Source organism: Carcharodon carcharias, chromosome 36 (assembly GCF_017639515.1).
Source record: "Carcharodon carcharias isolate sCarCar2 chromosome 36, sCarCar2.pri, whole genome shotgun sequence".
NCBI classification, from domain to species: domain Eukaryota; kingdom Metazoa; phylum Chordata; class Chondrichthyes; order Lamniformes; family Lamnidae; genus Carcharodon; species Carcharodon carcharias.
This window is the reverse complement of record NC_054502.1, coordinates 4,979,561-4,996,473: the sequence shown is the minus strand read 5'-3', so window position 1 is coordinate 4,996,473 and position 16,913 is coordinate 4,979,561. Positions and strand designations below refer to the sequence as shown.

The window sequence follows — 16,913 nt, the reverse complement described above, 5'->3', positions numbered from 1 at the left end:
AGCCAGGCCTTTAGAGAACACTTGATGCAAAGGGTGGACCTCTTCCACAAACAATAAATGATGCGATGTTGATTGTTCATTTTAACTCAGACTGATAGATTTTTATATGGGGCAGAGGTGGGTGTATGGAGTTGGATTGAATATCAGCTGTGATCTCGCTGAATGCTGGAATGGGCTTGAGGGACTAAATTAGCTCATCTTGTTTCTTTGTTCCTACCTTCAGTTTGTGGTCTATGGGGATTAATGGGATCAGAGATTTACAGGATATATACAGGGCTGCAGGGAATGCTTACAACTGTCCCCACGATCATCCCCGAGTGTATTAATTACCCCTCTACATGACCTGATGGAATTCTCTCTCTCTCTCCACAGGAATGCTGATGAAGAGCCTGCGGCTGGTCACCCCAGTTGGCCGACTGGTGAGTCCTTCTGAGGAGTTTCAAGTTAGAAATCATTACATGCATATTTAGAGCACAGAAATAGGTCATTCGGCCCCTCTAGCCCGTGCTGGTGTTTTTATTCCATATGAGACCTCCCACCCCCTCTTCATCTCACCCCGTCACCACATCCTTCTATTCCTTTCTCCTTCATGCGTTTACCCAGTTTTCCGCCTGCCCCTTCAACCCATCTCTGTGATTCGCCTCGACCACTCCCTGTGGGACCGGGTCCCACATTCTCCCCGTGGGAGCGAGTCCCACATTCCCCCTGCTCTCTGGGTGAAGAAGTTTCCCCTGAATTCCCGATGGGATTTATTAGTGACTGTCTCATATTGATGGTCCCACTACCCCACCCAACACAAGCGTCAGTATCTTATCTACATCTTCCACCCTTTTAAATCTTAGGAGCAGAGCAGCATTGTGGTGGTTGCTGGATTAGTTAGTAATCCAGGGGCCTGGATTACTGACCTGGAGACAGGAGTTCAAATCCCAACACAGCAGCTGGTAGATTAAATTCAATTCGCAAAGACAACCTGAAATAAAAAGTTACCATCATGACCAGTGACCATGAGCACCACTGGATTACTGTGGAAACCCCTGTCTGGCTCGCTAACATCTTGTAGGGAAGGAAAGGTGCCGTCCTGACTTGGTGGGGCCCACAGGTGACTCCAGGTTGACTGGACTTCTTTGTAACCTACTTCCTCTGCAGTGCTTGAGGCACACTGCATGAAATTTCTCTCCTGCCCACAGCTGCCCTTGGGAAATACTCGGGTGCCCTAGCGCGCTCTCGTTGTGAGAGTGAGGTATCCCAGCTGAGCCCAGCAAGCCCACATCACTATAGTACCACTTAGTGCTATGAAGGAGCGGGAACATGCCTTTGTTCCTCTTCTTTGCCCACGACAGAGGGCACTGAGGCTGATTGTTGGGACCCTGGCTACACAGCTGATCCGTGTTTCTGAATTTCTCGTCCCTCTGGATCCTGTGAAGTAGTTGCAAAATTAAAAGGAGGATTACTTGCATCTGTATTAGCCAGAGGGATGTTTGTGAGTTAATACAGAGGTAGGATGCCTCCTGGTGGCCACTCAGCTGCATTGTTCCACGTTAAAAACGAATTATTGGGGATGAAATTCAGGAACGCTACACAATAATTACTTAACTGTAATTGTCAAATTCCCTGGGGAGCAATGAAGCTGCACACCTCTTCATCATTTGAAAATTACAGCCTTGAGGGTGAAGCGTCAAAGCTACAAAGCTCCCTTCAGAAAAGGCAACTGTTCTGAAATATAAAAAGCAGTGGAACTAATTCACGCACCATCCGCTCGACATTACTGGAATTTCCTAATGATATACAAATAGAAGGAGGATTCCCTTCATTGGACTCTATACACAGTCGCTGCTGCATTTGAAGCACAAGCAAAAACAGATTCTTGCACGTAATTCTATAATTGCTTACAGCAGACATGTTTCATCAGTAACACACTCGGGAGTGAGTTGCAGGCTGGAATCTCATCGAGGTGTTCGGGGTGGTTTATATATAGAATAACAGATACCCGGGAGTGAGTTACAGACTGGAATCTCATCGAGGGGTTCAGGGTGGTTTATATATAAAATAACAGATATGCGGGAGTGAGTTACACACTGGAATCTAATCGAGGGGTTCGGGGTGGTGTATATATAGAATAACAGATATCCGGGAGTGAGTTACAGACTGGAATCTCATCGAGGGGTTCAGGGTGGTTTATATATAAAATAACAGATATCCGGGAGTGAGTTACAGACTGGAATCTCATCGAGGTGTTTGGGGTGGTTTATATATAGAATAACAGATACCCAGGAGTGAGTTACAGACTGGAATCTAATCGAGGGGTTCGGGAGGCTTATATACAGAATAACAGATACCCAGGAGTGAGTTACAGACTGGAATCTCATCGACGGGTTCGGGGTGGTTTATATATAGAATAACAGATATCCGGGAGTGAGTTACAGACTGGAATCTCATCGAGGGGATCAGGTGGTTTATATATAGAATAACAGATAGCCGAGGGTGAGTTACAGACTGGAATCTCATCGAGGGGATCAGATGGTTTATATATAGAATAACAGATACACGGGAGTGAGTTACTGGTATCTAATCGAGGGTTTGGGTTTATATATAGAATAACAGACATCCAATCTGTGTGATTGAACCTCAGGGTGGAGGGGATAGTGACTATAAAAATGAAGCTTTTATAGGAGCGGTTTGGTATCTATTAAAACTGAGCGTCCTATTTGCTGCAGGTTACCTGAAGCTCTGAATTGTATGGGATGGATAGATTTAATTGGAATACAGCCCTTAGATTACTCCACAGCTTCCTGAACCTGGCCAGTCAGTGCCGCTGCCTGAGAGCATGTGTTTGCCTCTGTGGACCATCATGATTGGCAGTCTCTGTCTTTGTCAGTCTGCTTTGCTGTCCAATGTCTTTACTGTCAGAGAGTTATTAACGATCCTGTTTGTTTCAATGTTATTTTTTAGGCTAATCATGGCCGTCACTTTCACCACAGCCCCAGAGTGTGGGAGACCTGTGCTGCACCACAGCCAGGCACAGCAGCTGCGAGACCAGTGTCTGTTTTCAGGACAAGTGAAATGGATCCTGTAAGTGCCATGCTTTGCAATTCATTCATCTTTCAAGAGCACAGAAGCAAACTTACAATTATTCATGTGTGCGGCCTAGCTGTTAAACTGCTGCTGCTCATGAGGATCGACTTAAGCAGGCCCAGCTTTCTCGGATTCCCTCCACCCCTCCCTGAGCTCCCTGTACGGTCCCCTTACTTGGGCTGGGTACAGTTCCCATCAGTATGTTTATGAACACTGGGCGGGTACATGCAGTGCCCAGTCTAACCTGAAACCATACAGGCCACAAGGTTCCAGATTCAGTCCTCCGTGTCTTTTCAAATATCTAAATTAAACCAGGGTCAGAGAGTGGAAAATGGAGCTGGGATTTTTTTTTTGTATAAGAAACGCAGAAAGTGCTGAAACTGCTCAGCCGGTCTGGCAGCGCCTGTGAAGAGAGAAACAGTTAACGTTTCAGGTCTGTGACCTTTCATCTGATCTCGGTGCATGGAATCATGCTGTGAAGATGTCAGGTGAGCTCATGCTCAGCAGTGTGGCTTCAATAGTCGATGGTTTCTGTCTAAACTTCTCATTATGCCCCCGATTATATGAATCTATTTCTCCCCCTTTCCCTCTTAATTCCACACCTTCCCCCCAAACCCTTCTAAGACACCTCTGCATTTTCACCCTCCTGCCCTGCTTTCGACCTCTCTGATACATGCTATATCTGAGGGCACCGTGTAAACAAACTGGATTTGTTTTGTGCATGCACAGGGTCTCCACAATGAGCAACATGAAGGGCTGCACTACAGTATCTCTCCCAGCGATCTGAAAACCATCTTCCCTCATGGCCTGCCTTGTCGCTTCCAGCAGCAGGTAGGTAGCTGCTTTACCTCGGAAGGATGGTGGAGTTTACTCATTTAATGCCCATCTAGAGAGAAATCCCTTTCCCACGTTACCAGATGCATCGAGGGGACTTGGAGAGGCTAAGTGAGTGGGGCAAAAAGTTGGCAGATGGAATACAATGTGGAGAAATGTGAGGTTATCCACTTGGGATGGATAAACAGAAATACAAAGTATTTCTTAAATGGTGAGAGGCTGGGAAGTATTGAACTTCAAAGGGACTTGTGTGTCCTTGTTTATGAGTCACTGAAAGATAACATGCAGATACAGCAAGCAAATAAGAAGGCAAATTGTATCTTGGCCTTTACTCCTGTACTCAAATCCCCTTGTAATAAAGATGTCTTACTGCAATCACACAGAGCCTTGGGGAGATCACACCTGGAGTATTGTGTACAGTTTGGTCTCTTTACCTAAGAAAAGATATATTTACCATAGAGGGAGTGCAGCAAAGGCTCAGTAAATTAATTCCTAGGACGGAGGGATTGTCCTATGCGGAAAGATTAAATAGACTGGGTCTTTATCCTCCTGGGGTTTAGAAGAATGAGAGGTGTTCACATTCAAACGTACGAAATTCTTACAGGGTAGATGCAGGAAGGATGTTTCCCCTGGCTGGGGAGGGTCTAGAACCAGGAGACACAGTGTCAGCCATTTAGGACCGAGATGAGGAGGAATTTCTTTGGAATTCTGTACCTCAGAGGGTTGTGGAGGGTCAGTCATTGACTATTTTCAAGATTGAGGTCGATAGATTTCTACATATTAAAAATATCAAGGGACATGGAGATAGTGCAGGAAGATGGTGTTGAAGTAGAAGATCAGCCAAGATCTAGATGAATGGTGGAGTGGGCTCCAAGGGCCGAATGGCCTCCTCCTGCTCCTATTTCTTATGTCCTTATTACAGCTATGATGGGTAATTGCTCTGGGTGGGGGTTGCGATTCAAATGTGTGTCTTAATCCTGAATGGATACAGGAAAAGTTGGAGTGTTCATTGGGCAATCCCTCCCCACCCTCCAATCTGCCCCTGTTTCTTTCTAACTCTCTCACCCCTTCTTTCGTGCTCTGTCTCTCTCACATCCTCTCTGGTTTGGTCACAATGACTCTCTCTTATAAGTGTCGCCGAGGACAAATTCCTGCCGGTTTATTGTCTCTGTTTTGCCAGCTCGCATTCTTTCCCCGCCCCCCCCCCCCCACCACCACCACCACCACATCCTCCCTCTGTTGAAATCAGCCCCATTATGCCCGTTGAGATTGTAGTTTGATGGAAGACTGAGGGAGGTCAGGGTTGGCTGTGTCATCTGTGGTCCCATCGTGTACTTCAGGTCACTGCCCTTGATATGGATTTGCTGCTGGTCCTGTTATCCAGTGCTCTGTGTCTTTACGTTTCAGATTAAAACTTTCAATGAGGCGTGTATCATGGTCCGACAGCCGGCGCTGGAGCTGCTGGCTTATCTAAAAGCCGCTAATTATTCACACCCAGCCATTCGATATGTCGTCCGTATCCTTCAAAACAAAATGTTCAATGATTTTAAACTCTTGTGCTCGAAGAGCATGGAGGAGGGAGGTTTAGACAGAGAGGCAGCCTCTGTTCAAAAGGTTGACTACCAAAGCTACTCTTGTGTAATATCACTGACACTGGTACAGTGTTAACACCCGATGCAGTATTGAGCAACACAGACTCGGCAGTTCCAGTGCCCAGGGTTCTGTTCCTCACCTCTGTCCATCGGTCCCTGCTACAGGGTGTGCTGCTGAAGACAGAAGAGATTTGAGATTTATTCTTGTTCTTTCTTGGGCTGTCCCTGGCTGGGCCAGCATTTATTTCCCATCTCTAATTGCCCTTGAGAAGGAATTGCCTTCTTGGACTGCAGCAGTCTCTGTGGTGTAGATTCACCCACGGTGCTGTTGGGGAGGGAGTTTCAGGATTTTGACCCAGCTATAGCGAAGGAACGGCCGATATGTTTCCAAGTCAGGATGGTGAGTGGCTCGGAGGAGAACTTGCATGCGGTGGTGTTCCCGCGTGTCTGCTGCCTTTCTAGGTGGTTGAGGTCGTGGGTTACTGCAGTGCTTCTTGTACCTGGTAACACACTGCCGCCACACGGTATGTCAGTGAGGCGCTGTTCGATTGGGGGTGCCAATCAAGCAGGCTGCTTTATTCAGAATGGTGTCGAACTTCGAGTGTTGTTCATTGCCACGAGCAAATATGCTATCGTTCATGCCCCGACTTGCAAACAATTGAATAGAAATAGCTGAGGTTTTCCCGGAGCGTACTGTAGCTCGGCAAGGGACAGTGTCCGCACAGCCATTGGATCAGAACATGCTTTCACTATCAGTGAATTTCCAACTGGATTGTTTCACACGAGGATAACGGGGTTTGTCCCTGGATCCTTGTTCATCTTAACAGTTAATGAGCACAGTGTAGGCTGTGTCATCATTTAATCCAGTTCTTTCTTTGACACGTGGTTCCAGATGGTCAGAGAGGATGTGGGAAAACACTCACCTTGTGTAACGCAGTCCATTTCTGTGCCAAACAGGACTGGCTAATACTGCATGTCCCAAACGGTAGGGCACTAATAGTTTCCTCTTTCTTCTAGCTTGTTTGGCTCAATAGAAAATTGGATGGGTTTCTGGTTTGGAAAAATAAGAGTTTGGGGACTTTAGAGAAGACCTGTGTTAGGTCGCGAGGGAAGTGAATTGGTTGGGTTGTGGGAGGCAGGAGGGGATTGGTTGGATTGTGGGGGGCAGGAGGGGATTGGTTGGGTCGCCGGGGGGCAGGAGGGGATTGGTTGGGTCGTGGGAGGCAGGAGGGGATTGGTTGGGTCGTGGGAGGCAGGAGGGGATTGGTTGGGTCGTGGGAGGCAGGAGGGGATTGGTTGGATTGTGGGGGGCAGGAGGGGATTGGTTGGATCGCGTGGGGCAGGAGGAGATTGGTTGGGTCGTGGGAGGCAGAAGGGGATTGGTTGGATTGTGGCGGGGGAGGGGATGGGTTCGGTCATGGGAGGCAGAAGGGGATTGGTTGGATCGCGTGGGGCAGGAGGGGATTGGTTGGGTCATGGGAGGCAGAAGGGGATTGGTTGGGTCGGGGGAAACAGGGATAACTAAGCAGAAAGGCCCATCTACCTGTGGGTAGTTACTCCAAAGCCTCACGTCACATGGAGGTGGAATTGGATATGTGGGACCTATTGTGTGCCAGTGATGCAATGGAATTGGCGCTGGAGGTTTTACAGCTTTGAATAACAGATTTTATTTAAAAAAGAAAAGCATTTGCATGACTGTAAAGCAGATTTGGGTGTCCTGAGGTTGTGAACGGAAGTATTGAAATGTCTGTCTATCTCAATCACAGCTTATTTGTGGGTAAAGCACTGTAAAGAGCTGATGCAGTCATCCTATAAGCAGGCTCGCTTTGACCAGCCCTTGGAGGCCTCAGTGTGGCTCAAAAACTTCCGGATCACCAATGAACGATTCTTAAAGCAGGTAATCATGCACCAGTATCCTCCGAGCCTAACCGTAGCGATTTAGTGAGAGCCGATCAAAGCCAGGGGCGGTAATGCTGCCCTCAGGTTCCCGGCCAGGGGTGGCAGTGCAGAAAATGGGGTGTTTTATTTAACAGACCATATGCTGGGAGAGCTCTGAGGTGATCCGTGTGCAGGAGCGAGGGCAGGGGGGGGATCTTGCTGTTGTAACCGTGAGGTTTGACTACACTAACTTGATTTTCTTGGAAACAGCTAAAAACCCAACAGAAGTACATCTGGAGTAAGCGGGAGGTGACTGAGGAGGGAAGACCTTTGGCTGAAGTGGTGGACCAGGTGAGATGCTGAGGGCCGGGCCGGAGGTTGGGTGCGATCTGACACTTTGGTTTTATATCCCAATGTCAGACCTCCTCCGCCGCGATTCACTAAACTACCCTAATGGGTTACCAATTAAACCTGCTCCCTACCCACTGGCTGAGCGGCTAAAAACACTGCCTTAAGCCTCCCGGTTTCACTTCGCAGTCTGTGCTGAGATAGCTAACTCTAGCTGTTAGGATGCTTCACTGTTGCAAGACAAGGGCGATTAAACAGCCAGGGTTTCTGCTCCTGACAATGGTTTGGTGACCCTGGAGGTACCAGATCAAGCTCCTGGGTGAATGTCAGCTTGGGTTGAGGATGATGGAAGGCCACCTGAGTGAGGTACCTGAATGGAACCAGTCACCCAGCAAGTTGGCATTTTCAGTGGATGAAGGGAGTCCTTTTCCATTCATATCCTTTCCCCTGCCACACCTGAAACCAGTTGGTTTGATCCACCTGACCTGCCGCGTAAACTGATCTCTGAATAACCAAGTACGAGTTGGGAGCTGAATGATGACTGCTCCCCCTACACCAGTGTTGACATTCTTCCCTCTGGCCCTGGAGGTCTTGCCATTTCTTTTTTAATGGATGGTCCCACCGGGGCAGCGAGCCTCCTGTTCCTTTCTATCATTCACGTGCGGGTCTAGTTGGTGAATAACACAGTTAAGTTCGACTCTGGGGGTTATCACAGCTATGACCAGTCCCCTCCCGGCCTTGCCAATGGATAGTGATCAGGAGCTGGGGATGACTACCTTTCCTTTATCCTCCTCTTTGTAATGTCCCAAATGTTACCTTGCCTGCCACAGAGCTGTTATTGATCTAACACCTCCTGGTGTGTGTGGCTCAGTGTTGCTGTTCAAACTTCCAAATCAACAGCAGGCATTCGGAGCCTTCAGGAGGTTTGGTTTATATGCATAAACTCCTATCGGCAGTTTGGAGTGTTCAATGAGGAGAGCAAGAATCGCAGTTGAGATGTCCTCCACCAGTAGAGAACAGGCTGCTGACACACACTGGTGAATAGGCAAGATGCAGGAGGACATGCTTCTCCCTGTCAGCTGAACTGTAGTGAGGGAGCCAATATCCCTCCAGAAAGGACAGAGTTGGGGGGAGCCAGTGCTACAACTGAATATGTTAAATGTGATCCTTGACCATCGTTCCCCAGGGTTTAACACGAGTGAAGAATGCCAGTGATGCGGTCGGCATCCTGTTTAAAGAGCTAAAGGCGCAGTGTCTATCGGACACATATCGGATGTTGGTGGCGATCGATGGGGTCAATGCTCTCTGGGGTCCGACCACCATGAAGAAAGAGGACAGAAGTCAGGTATCCCAGCCACTTGGTTCAAACCGGGGTTTAGCTATTTGTCACCCAGTCTTGAGTTATTTCTACATGTGTAGTACCTAGTTGTGTGTGGAGCTCTGCTTCAAACCTCATCATCATCTTCTCTGTGAAATGGTTTAAGTACACTATACCCCAAACTGAGACCAGTTTAGGTCAAAATGCCAAATCGTACTACATCAAGCCCCTCCCATTCACTCCCAATGGATCAAACCCCCCTTCCCATTCACTCCCATTGGACGCAATCCAAATGGACCCAAACCCCTTCCCATTCACTCCCATTGGATGCAATCCCAATGGACCCAAACCCCTTCCCATTCACTCCCATTGGACACAATCCCAATGGACCCAAACCTCTTCCCATTCACTCCCATTGTACACAATCCCAATGGACCCAAGCCCCTTCCCATTCACTCCCATTGTACACAATCCCTATAGACCCAAACCCCTTCCCATTCACTCCCATTGGACACAATCCCAACTTCAAGCTTTAATCATTAATTCCCACTGTGTTCCTAACCTGCCCATTATTTGTTGCCTGATGCTTCAGACATTGAGTCAGTCCTATTGGGAAAGACACCAGTCTGTTTGAAAGTGATATCACATCTATTAAATACCTTTGGTGCTGATGGGTCTCCGGTTTGGTTTTGCCCGGGTTTCATTGGCAATGAATGCACATCTAATGTGATCTGGAAAAGGAATGAAGTGGCTCATTGATATCCACACCAGGCAGCAGCCACAGCTGAGCAGACAGATTAGAACAGGCAATGGAGGATCAGATATAGTATAAGAAGCACCTGAATAAATCGAAGCCCTCCCATGTGCTGTTGAACAGGAGTGCTCCTGGGTGCTAACCTCAATCGGTAGCAGGTCAGAGCACGGTAATTACTACAGCCCCACATGACACGGACCTGCTAGACCCTGCCTGACCTGTCCGTGCTGGGTCATCAGATGACGGCTGCATCTCAAGGAATCCCTGTTGGCCTCCATCTTCCTGCTAACTATAATGTACATGGGATTGGAAATGACCTGGTTCTCTTGCACCCTAGTCACCTGCGCACGCCTGCTGTGTGTGTTGCTGGTAATACTGCGTGTTGCCCTGTTGGCCGGTGCTGCTTGCTGATATGCCTTGCCTGTCTTACAGGTGCTCGCGGGTGAGCTCACACTGATCCACAATTTGAAGAAGCTGGTGAATAATGACTGGGTAAGAGGCGTTCAGTCACCGATAAAACTGTGTTATTAAACACGGGTGAAACCTGTTCAGCGCTGGCTCTTTCTCTGGCCCATCCTGCTGCTGAAACACTCAGCCTTGCCTCAGTCATTTCCTGGCTTGACTGTCCTGATACGCTTTTGCTGTCAAAGGGTAAGGGAGAGAGCAGGAGTACAGGGTTGAGATAGAGGATCAGCCACGATCATATTGAATGGCTGAGCAGGCTCGAAGGGCCCAATGACCTACCCCTCCTATTTTCTATGTTTCTACAGCTGGCCTCCTATCCTCTGCACTCTCTAGACTACAACTGTTGTTCCCTTCTAATGACTAGCAATGGTGGCAGCAAACGCAGCCTTCATACTATGACGTGTTTCCGCAAAATAAGACATTGGCTGGCGTGGAGGCCTACATGTGAACACACGAATTGGGAGAAGGTGTAGGCCATTCGGTCCCTCGAGCCTGCTCCATCATTTAATAAGAGCATGGCTGATCTTATTGTGGCCTCAACAACACTTTCCCCACCTACTCTCGATAACCTTTGACTCCTTTGTTAGTCAAGAATCTACCTACCTCTGCCTTAGAAATAATCAATGACCCAGCCTCCACCACTCTCCGGGGAAGAGAATTCCAAAGATTCACAACGCTCAGAGAGAAAATTTCTTCTCATCCCTGTCTGAAATGGGAGATGCCTTATTTTTAAACTGTGTCCCCTAGTTCTAATCTCTCCCACAAGGGGAAACATCCCCCCAGCATCCACCCTGTCAAGTCCCCTCAGGGTCTCATGTGTTTCAATAAGATCGCCTCTCATTCTTCTAAACTCCAATGGATACAGGCCTATGTAAGATAACCTCATGTTAACCGTACCCAGTGTCAGCTGTCACTGGCTGCAGCAGGGACTGAGCCTCCCTGTTTGCCCCAGAAATTACCTCTGAACAGAATCTGCCTTACTTGTCCCCCCTGGCTGTGTGCTGTAACTCCCCGTGGCTCGGTGGGTAGAAGGTCATTGGGTCAAGGTCTCACTTCAGAGACTTCTGCATAAAATCTGGGCTGACACTCCAATTCGGTGCCGAGGGAGCGCCATGCTCTGTCGGTGGGGTCGGTGCCGGGGGAGCGCCGTGCTGCGTCGGTGCCGGGGGAGCGCCGTGCTGCGTCGGTGCCGGGGGAGCGCCGTGCTGCGTCGGTGCCGGGGGAGCGCCGTGCTGCGTCGGTGCGGGGGGAGCGCCGTGCTGCGTCGGTGCGGGGGGAGCGCCGTGCTGCGTCGGTGCGGGGGGAGCGCCGTGCTGCGTCGGTGCCGGGGGAGCGCCGTGCTGCGTCGGTGCCGGGGGAGCGCCGTGCTGCGTCGGTGCCGGGGGAGCGCCGTGCTGCGTCGGTGCCGGGGGAGCGCCATGCTGCGTCGGTGCCGGGGGAGCGCCGTGCTGCGTCGGTGAGGTGTAGTGCCAAGGGAGCGCCGTGCTGTCGGATTTTGGACAGTGCCTTTTAATGCCACCTCAGGTGAATGTAAAAAATCCTGTGGCCATTATTTCAAAATGGTGCAAGAAGCTTATCTCCAGGGCCAAAATCTACCCTTGAATCAGCATCCCTCAAACAGAGGATCTGGATCATCACCACGTTGCTGCTTGTGGGATCTTGCTGTGTACAAATTGGCTGCAAGGGTTCCAACTTTACAACAGTGACTACACTTCAAAAATCACTTCATTGGCTGCAAAGCGTTTAAGGCTGCAAAAGGCACTGGGAGTACAAGTCTGTCTTTTCTTTGATGTAACCTGAGGCTATGCATCCCATATGTCACTGTTCATTAACAATCTCTCTCCTATTGCAGTCTGGTGGAGCGGTGGTCACAACACTAACCCAGACTGGAGCGCTGGGTTGCGCACAACTGTCCCACTTGCCTTTTGAACTGCTGAGGAAGGTGAGCAATCTAACCGAGAAAGCCCAACATGTGGGGGACAGTTGCTGCATTGTGAGTTATATCAGTAATAAGCACATGTCTCGCTGGCAATAGAGCACTCTGATTTTTCTGTTTCCCCTTTAAGGGAGGGGAGGGAAGCGACTGCTTGCCAGTGTCACTGACTTGCACTGAGAACCAGTCACTCAACAGACACCCAGGCTGTGATGATTTCTTTCTGTCCCCTCCCTCTCTCTCTCTCCCCCTATGTCCTTCTCTCTCTCTCTCTCTCCCCCCCCACCGTGTCCTCTCTCCCCCCGCCATGTCCTTCTCCTTCTCTCCCTATGTCCTTCTCTCTCTCTGTCTCCCCCCCACCACCTCTCTCTCTCTCTCTCTCTCTCTCTCTTCCTCTGCCCCCCCCCCCCACCCACCCTCCACAATACTTCCTCTGGGACCCCCTCCTCCCACGTCCCCTCTCTGCCAAACACTGGGTTCCAGTACCGGTGTGGGTGGGTCTGTCACTTTGTAACACTGGGTGTAATGATTTGATTAGTCTGTACACACAATTCCTCAGTAATGTGCGACATGCTGCATCCTATATCTATCTGTCGATGTCTCTCTTCTGTTTCCCTACACCCCATTGCAGGAAGGTTTTGATGCCATGGACCCATTTGTCCCAGTTGAAGTGAAGAATTACAGTCAGAAGGAGTTTGAGAGCTGCTATCATTATTACATAGACCGCAAGTGGATTCAGCATGAGAAAGGTGAGTGGCAGTTGGCATCATACACTACAATCCCATATCTGCCAGTCTGATCCTGGGACTATACCAGTGCCATTCGAGCAAGGGAAGTGGGGCACCTAACACTCCCTTCTCCCCCTCAGCAGCCACTCATTTTCCTCTGTCTCTTAGTGCTTTATTGGGCCGTACACCCTGGGGACTGGCTGCTCTTCCCCTTCCTGCCATACACCCTGGGGACTGGCTGCTCTTCCCCTTCCTCCTGCCCTACACCCTGGGGACTGGCTGCTCTTCCCCTTCCTCCTGCCCTACACCCTGGGGACTGGCTGCTCTTCCCCTTCCTCCTGCCTTACACCCTGGGGACTGGCTGCTCTTCCCCTTCCTCCTGCCCTACACCCTGGGGACTTGCTGCTCTTCCCCTTCCTGCCCTACACCCTGGGGACTGGCTGCTCTTCCCCTTCCTCCTGCCCTACACCCTGGGGACTGGCTGCTCTTCCCCTTCCTCCTGCCCTACACCCTGGGGACTTGCTGCTCTTCCCCTTCCTCCTGCCCTACACCCTGGGGACTGGCTGCTCTTCCCCTTCCTGCCCTACACCCTGGGGACTGGCTGCTCTTCCCCTTCCTCCTGCCCTACACCCTGGGGACTGGCTGCTTTTCCCCTTCCTGCCATACACCCTGGGGACTGGCTGCTCTTCCCCTTCCTCCTGCCCTACACCCTGGGGACTGGCTGCTCTTCCCCTTCCTCCTGCCCTACACCCTGGGGACTGGCTGCTCTTCCCCTTCCTCCTGCCCTACACCCTGGGGACTGGCTGCTCTTCCCCTTCCTCCTGCCCTACACCCTGGGGACTGGCTGCTCTTCCCCTTCCTCCTGCCATACACCCTGGGGACTGGCTGCTCTTCCCCTTCCTCCTGCCCTACACCCTGGGGACTGGCTGCTCTTCCCCTTCCTCCTGCCCTACACCCTGGGGACTGGCTGCTCTTCCCCTTCCTCCTGCCCTACTCCCTGGGGACTGGCTGCTCTTCCTCTTCCTCCTGCCCTACACCCTGGGGACTGGCTGCTCTTCCCCTTCCTCCTGCCCTACACCCTGGGGACTGGCTGCTCTTCCCCTTCCTCCTGCCATACACCCTGGGGACTGGCTGCTCTTCCCCTTCCTCCTGCCATACACCCTGGGGACTGGCTGCTCTTCCCCTTCCTCCTGCCCTACACCCTGGGGACTGGCTGCTCTTCCCCTTCCTCCTGCCCTACACCCTGGGGACTGGCTGCTCTTCCCCTTCCTCCTGCCCTACACCCTGGGGACTGGCTGCTCTTCCCCTTCCTCCTGCCATACACCCTGGGGACTGGCTGCTCTTCCCCTTCCTCCTGCCCTACACCCTGGGGACTGGCTGCTCTTCCCCTTCCTGCCAGACACCCTGGGGACTGGCTGCTCTTCCCCTTCCTCCTGCCCTACACCCTGGGGACTGGCTGCTCTTCCCCTTCCTCCTGCCATACACCCTGGGGACTGGCTGCTCTTCCCCTTCCTCCTGCCCTACACCCTGGGGACTGGCTGCTCTTCCCCTTCCTCCTGCCCTACACCCTGGGGACTGGCTGCTCTTCCCCTTCCTCCTGCCAGACACCCTGGGGACTGGCTGCTCTTCCCCTTCCTCCTGCCCTACACCCTGGGGACTGGCTGCTCTTCCCCTTCCTCCTGCCCTACACCCTGGGGACTGGCTGCTCTTCCCCTTCCTGCCATACACCCTGGAGACTGGCTGCTCTTCCCCTTCCTCCTGCCATACACCCTGGGGACTGGCTGCTCTTCCCCTTCCTGCCATACACCCTGGGGACTGGCTGCTCTTCCCCTTCCTCCTGCCCTACACCCTGGTGACTGGCTGCTCTTCCCCTTCCTCCTGCCCTACACCCTGGGGACTGGCTGCTCTTCCCCTTCCTCCTGCCCTACACCCTGGTGACTGGCTGCTCTTCCCCTTCCTCCTGCCCTACACCCTGGTGACTGGCTGCTCTTCCCCTTCCTCCTGCCCTACACCCTGGTGACTGGCTGCTCTTCCCCTTCCTCCTGCCCTACACCCTGGGGACTGGCTGCTCTTCCCCTTCCTCCTGCCATACACCCTGGGGAATGGCTGCTCTTCCCCTTCCTCCTGCCCTACACCCTTCGGACTTGCTGCTCTTCCCCTTCCTCCTGCCCTACACCCTGGGGACTGGCTGCTCTTCCCCTTCCTCCTGCCCTACACCCTGGGGACTGGCTGCTCTTCCCCTTCCTCCTGCCCTACACCCTGGGGACTGGCTGCTCTTCCCCTTCCTCCTGCCCTACACCCTGGGGACTGGCTGCTCTTCCCCTTCCTCCTGCCATACACCCTGGGGAATGGCTGCTCTTCCCCTTCCCCCTGCCCTACACCCTTCGGACTTGCTGCTCTTCCCCTTCCTCCTGCCCTACACCCTGGGGACTGGCTGCTCTTCCCCTTCCTCCTGCCCTACACCCTGGGGACTGGCTGCTCTTCCCCTTCCTCCTGCCCTACACCCTGGGGACTGGCTGCTCTTCCCCTTCCTCCTGCCCTACACCCTGGGGACTGGCTGCTCTTCCCCTTCCTCCTGCCCTACACCCTGGGGACTGGCTGCTCTTCCCCTTCCTCCTGCCCTACACCCTGGGGACTGGCTGCTCTTCCCCTTCCTCCTGCCATACACCCTGGGGACTGGCTGCTCTTCCCCTTCCTCCTGCCCTACACCCTGGGGACTGGCTGCTCTTCCCCTTCCTCCTGCCATACACCCTGGGGACTGGCTGCTCTTCCCCTTCCTGCCCTACACCCTGGGGACTGGCTGCTCTTCCCCTTCCTCCTGCCCTACACCCTGGGGACTGGCTGCTCTTCCCCTTCCTCCTGCCCTACACCCTGGGGACTGGCTGCTCTTCCCCATCCTCCTGCCCTACACCCTGGGGACTGGCTGCTCTTCCCCTTCCTCCTGCCCTACACCCTGGGGACTGGCTGCTCTTCCCCTTCCTCCTGCCATACACCCTGGGGACTGGCTGCTCTTCCCCTTCCTCCTGCCCTACACCCTGGGGACTGGCTGCTCTTCCCCTTCCTGCCATACACCCTGGGGACTGGCTGCTCTTCCCCTTCCTGCCCTACACCCTGGGGACTGGCTGCTCTTCCCCTTCCTCCTGCCCTACACCCTGGGGACTGGCTGCTCTTCCCCTTCCTCCTGCCATACACCCTGGGGACTGGCTGCTCTTCCCCTTCCTGCCCTACACCCTGGGGACTGGCTGCTCTTCCCCTTCCTGCCATACACCCTGGGGGCTTGCTGCTCTTCCCCTTCCTCCTGCCCTACACCCTGGGGACTGGCTTCTCTTCCCCTTCCTCCTGCCATACACCCTGTGGACTGGCTGCTCTTCCCCTTCCTCCTGCCATACACCCTGGGGACTGGCTGCTCTTCCCCTTCCTGCCCTACACCCTGGGGACTGGCTGCTCTTCCCCTTCCTCCTGCCATACACCCTGGGGACTGGCTGCTCTTCCCCTTCCTCCTGCCATACACCCTGGGGACTGGCTGCTCTTCGCCTTCCTCCTGCCCTACACCCTGGGGACTGGCTGCTCTTCCCCTTCCTCCTGCCATACACCCTGGGGACTGGCTGCTCTTCCCCTTCCTCCTGCCATACACCCTGGGGACTGGCTGCTCTTCCCCTTCCTCCTGCCATACACCCTGGGGACTGGCTGCTCTTCCCCTTCCTGCCCTACACCCTGGGGACTTGCTGCTCTTCCCCTTCCTGCCCTACACCCTGGGGACTGGCTGCTCTTCCCCTTCCTCCTGCCATACACCCTGGGGACTGGCTGCTCTTCCCCTTCCTCCTGCCCTACACCCTGGGGACTGGCTGCTCTTCCCCTTCCTCCTGCCCTACACCCTGGGGACTGGCTGCTCTTCCCCTTCCTCCTGCCCTACACCCTGGGGACTGGCTGGTCTTCCCCTTCCTCCTGCCCTACACCCTGGGGACTGGCTGCTCTTCCCTTCCTCCTGCCC

General features: G+C 52.7%; 1 protein-coding gene across 3 annotated transcripts in view; it reads left to right on the top strand.

Annotated features, from left to right (window-relative positions):
* Positions 1–16,913, top strand: part of dap3 (death associated protein 3) — a 34,377-nt gene that overhangs the window by 4,513 nt on the left and 12,951 nt on the right. For all 3 annotated transcript variants that reach the window (XM_041179679.1, XM_041179680.1, XM_041179678.1), the window contains 11 exons: positions 373–419; positions 2,950–3,069; positions 3,802–3,903; positions 5,314–5,422; positions 6,391–6,483; positions 7,265–7,395; positions 7,647–7,727; positions 8,911–9,069; positions 10,229–10,288; positions 12,114–12,203; positions 12,826–12,943. In XM_041179679.1, coding sequence (XP_041035613.1) covers positions 375–419; positions 2,950–3,069; positions 3,802–3,903; positions 5,314–5,422; positions 6,391–6,483; positions 7,265–7,395; positions 7,647–7,727; positions 8,911–9,069; positions 10,229–10,288; positions 12,114–12,203; positions 12,826–12,943 — 1,108 coding nt within the window. In that variant the 5' untranslated portion in view covers positions 373–374. The remainder of the gene's footprint in view (positions 1–372; positions 420–2,949; positions 3,070–3,801; positions 3,904–5,313; positions 5,423–6,390; positions 6,484–7,264; positions 7,396–7,646; positions 7,728–8,910; positions 9,070–10,228; positions 10,289–12,113; positions 12,204–12,825; positions 12,944–16,913) is intronic.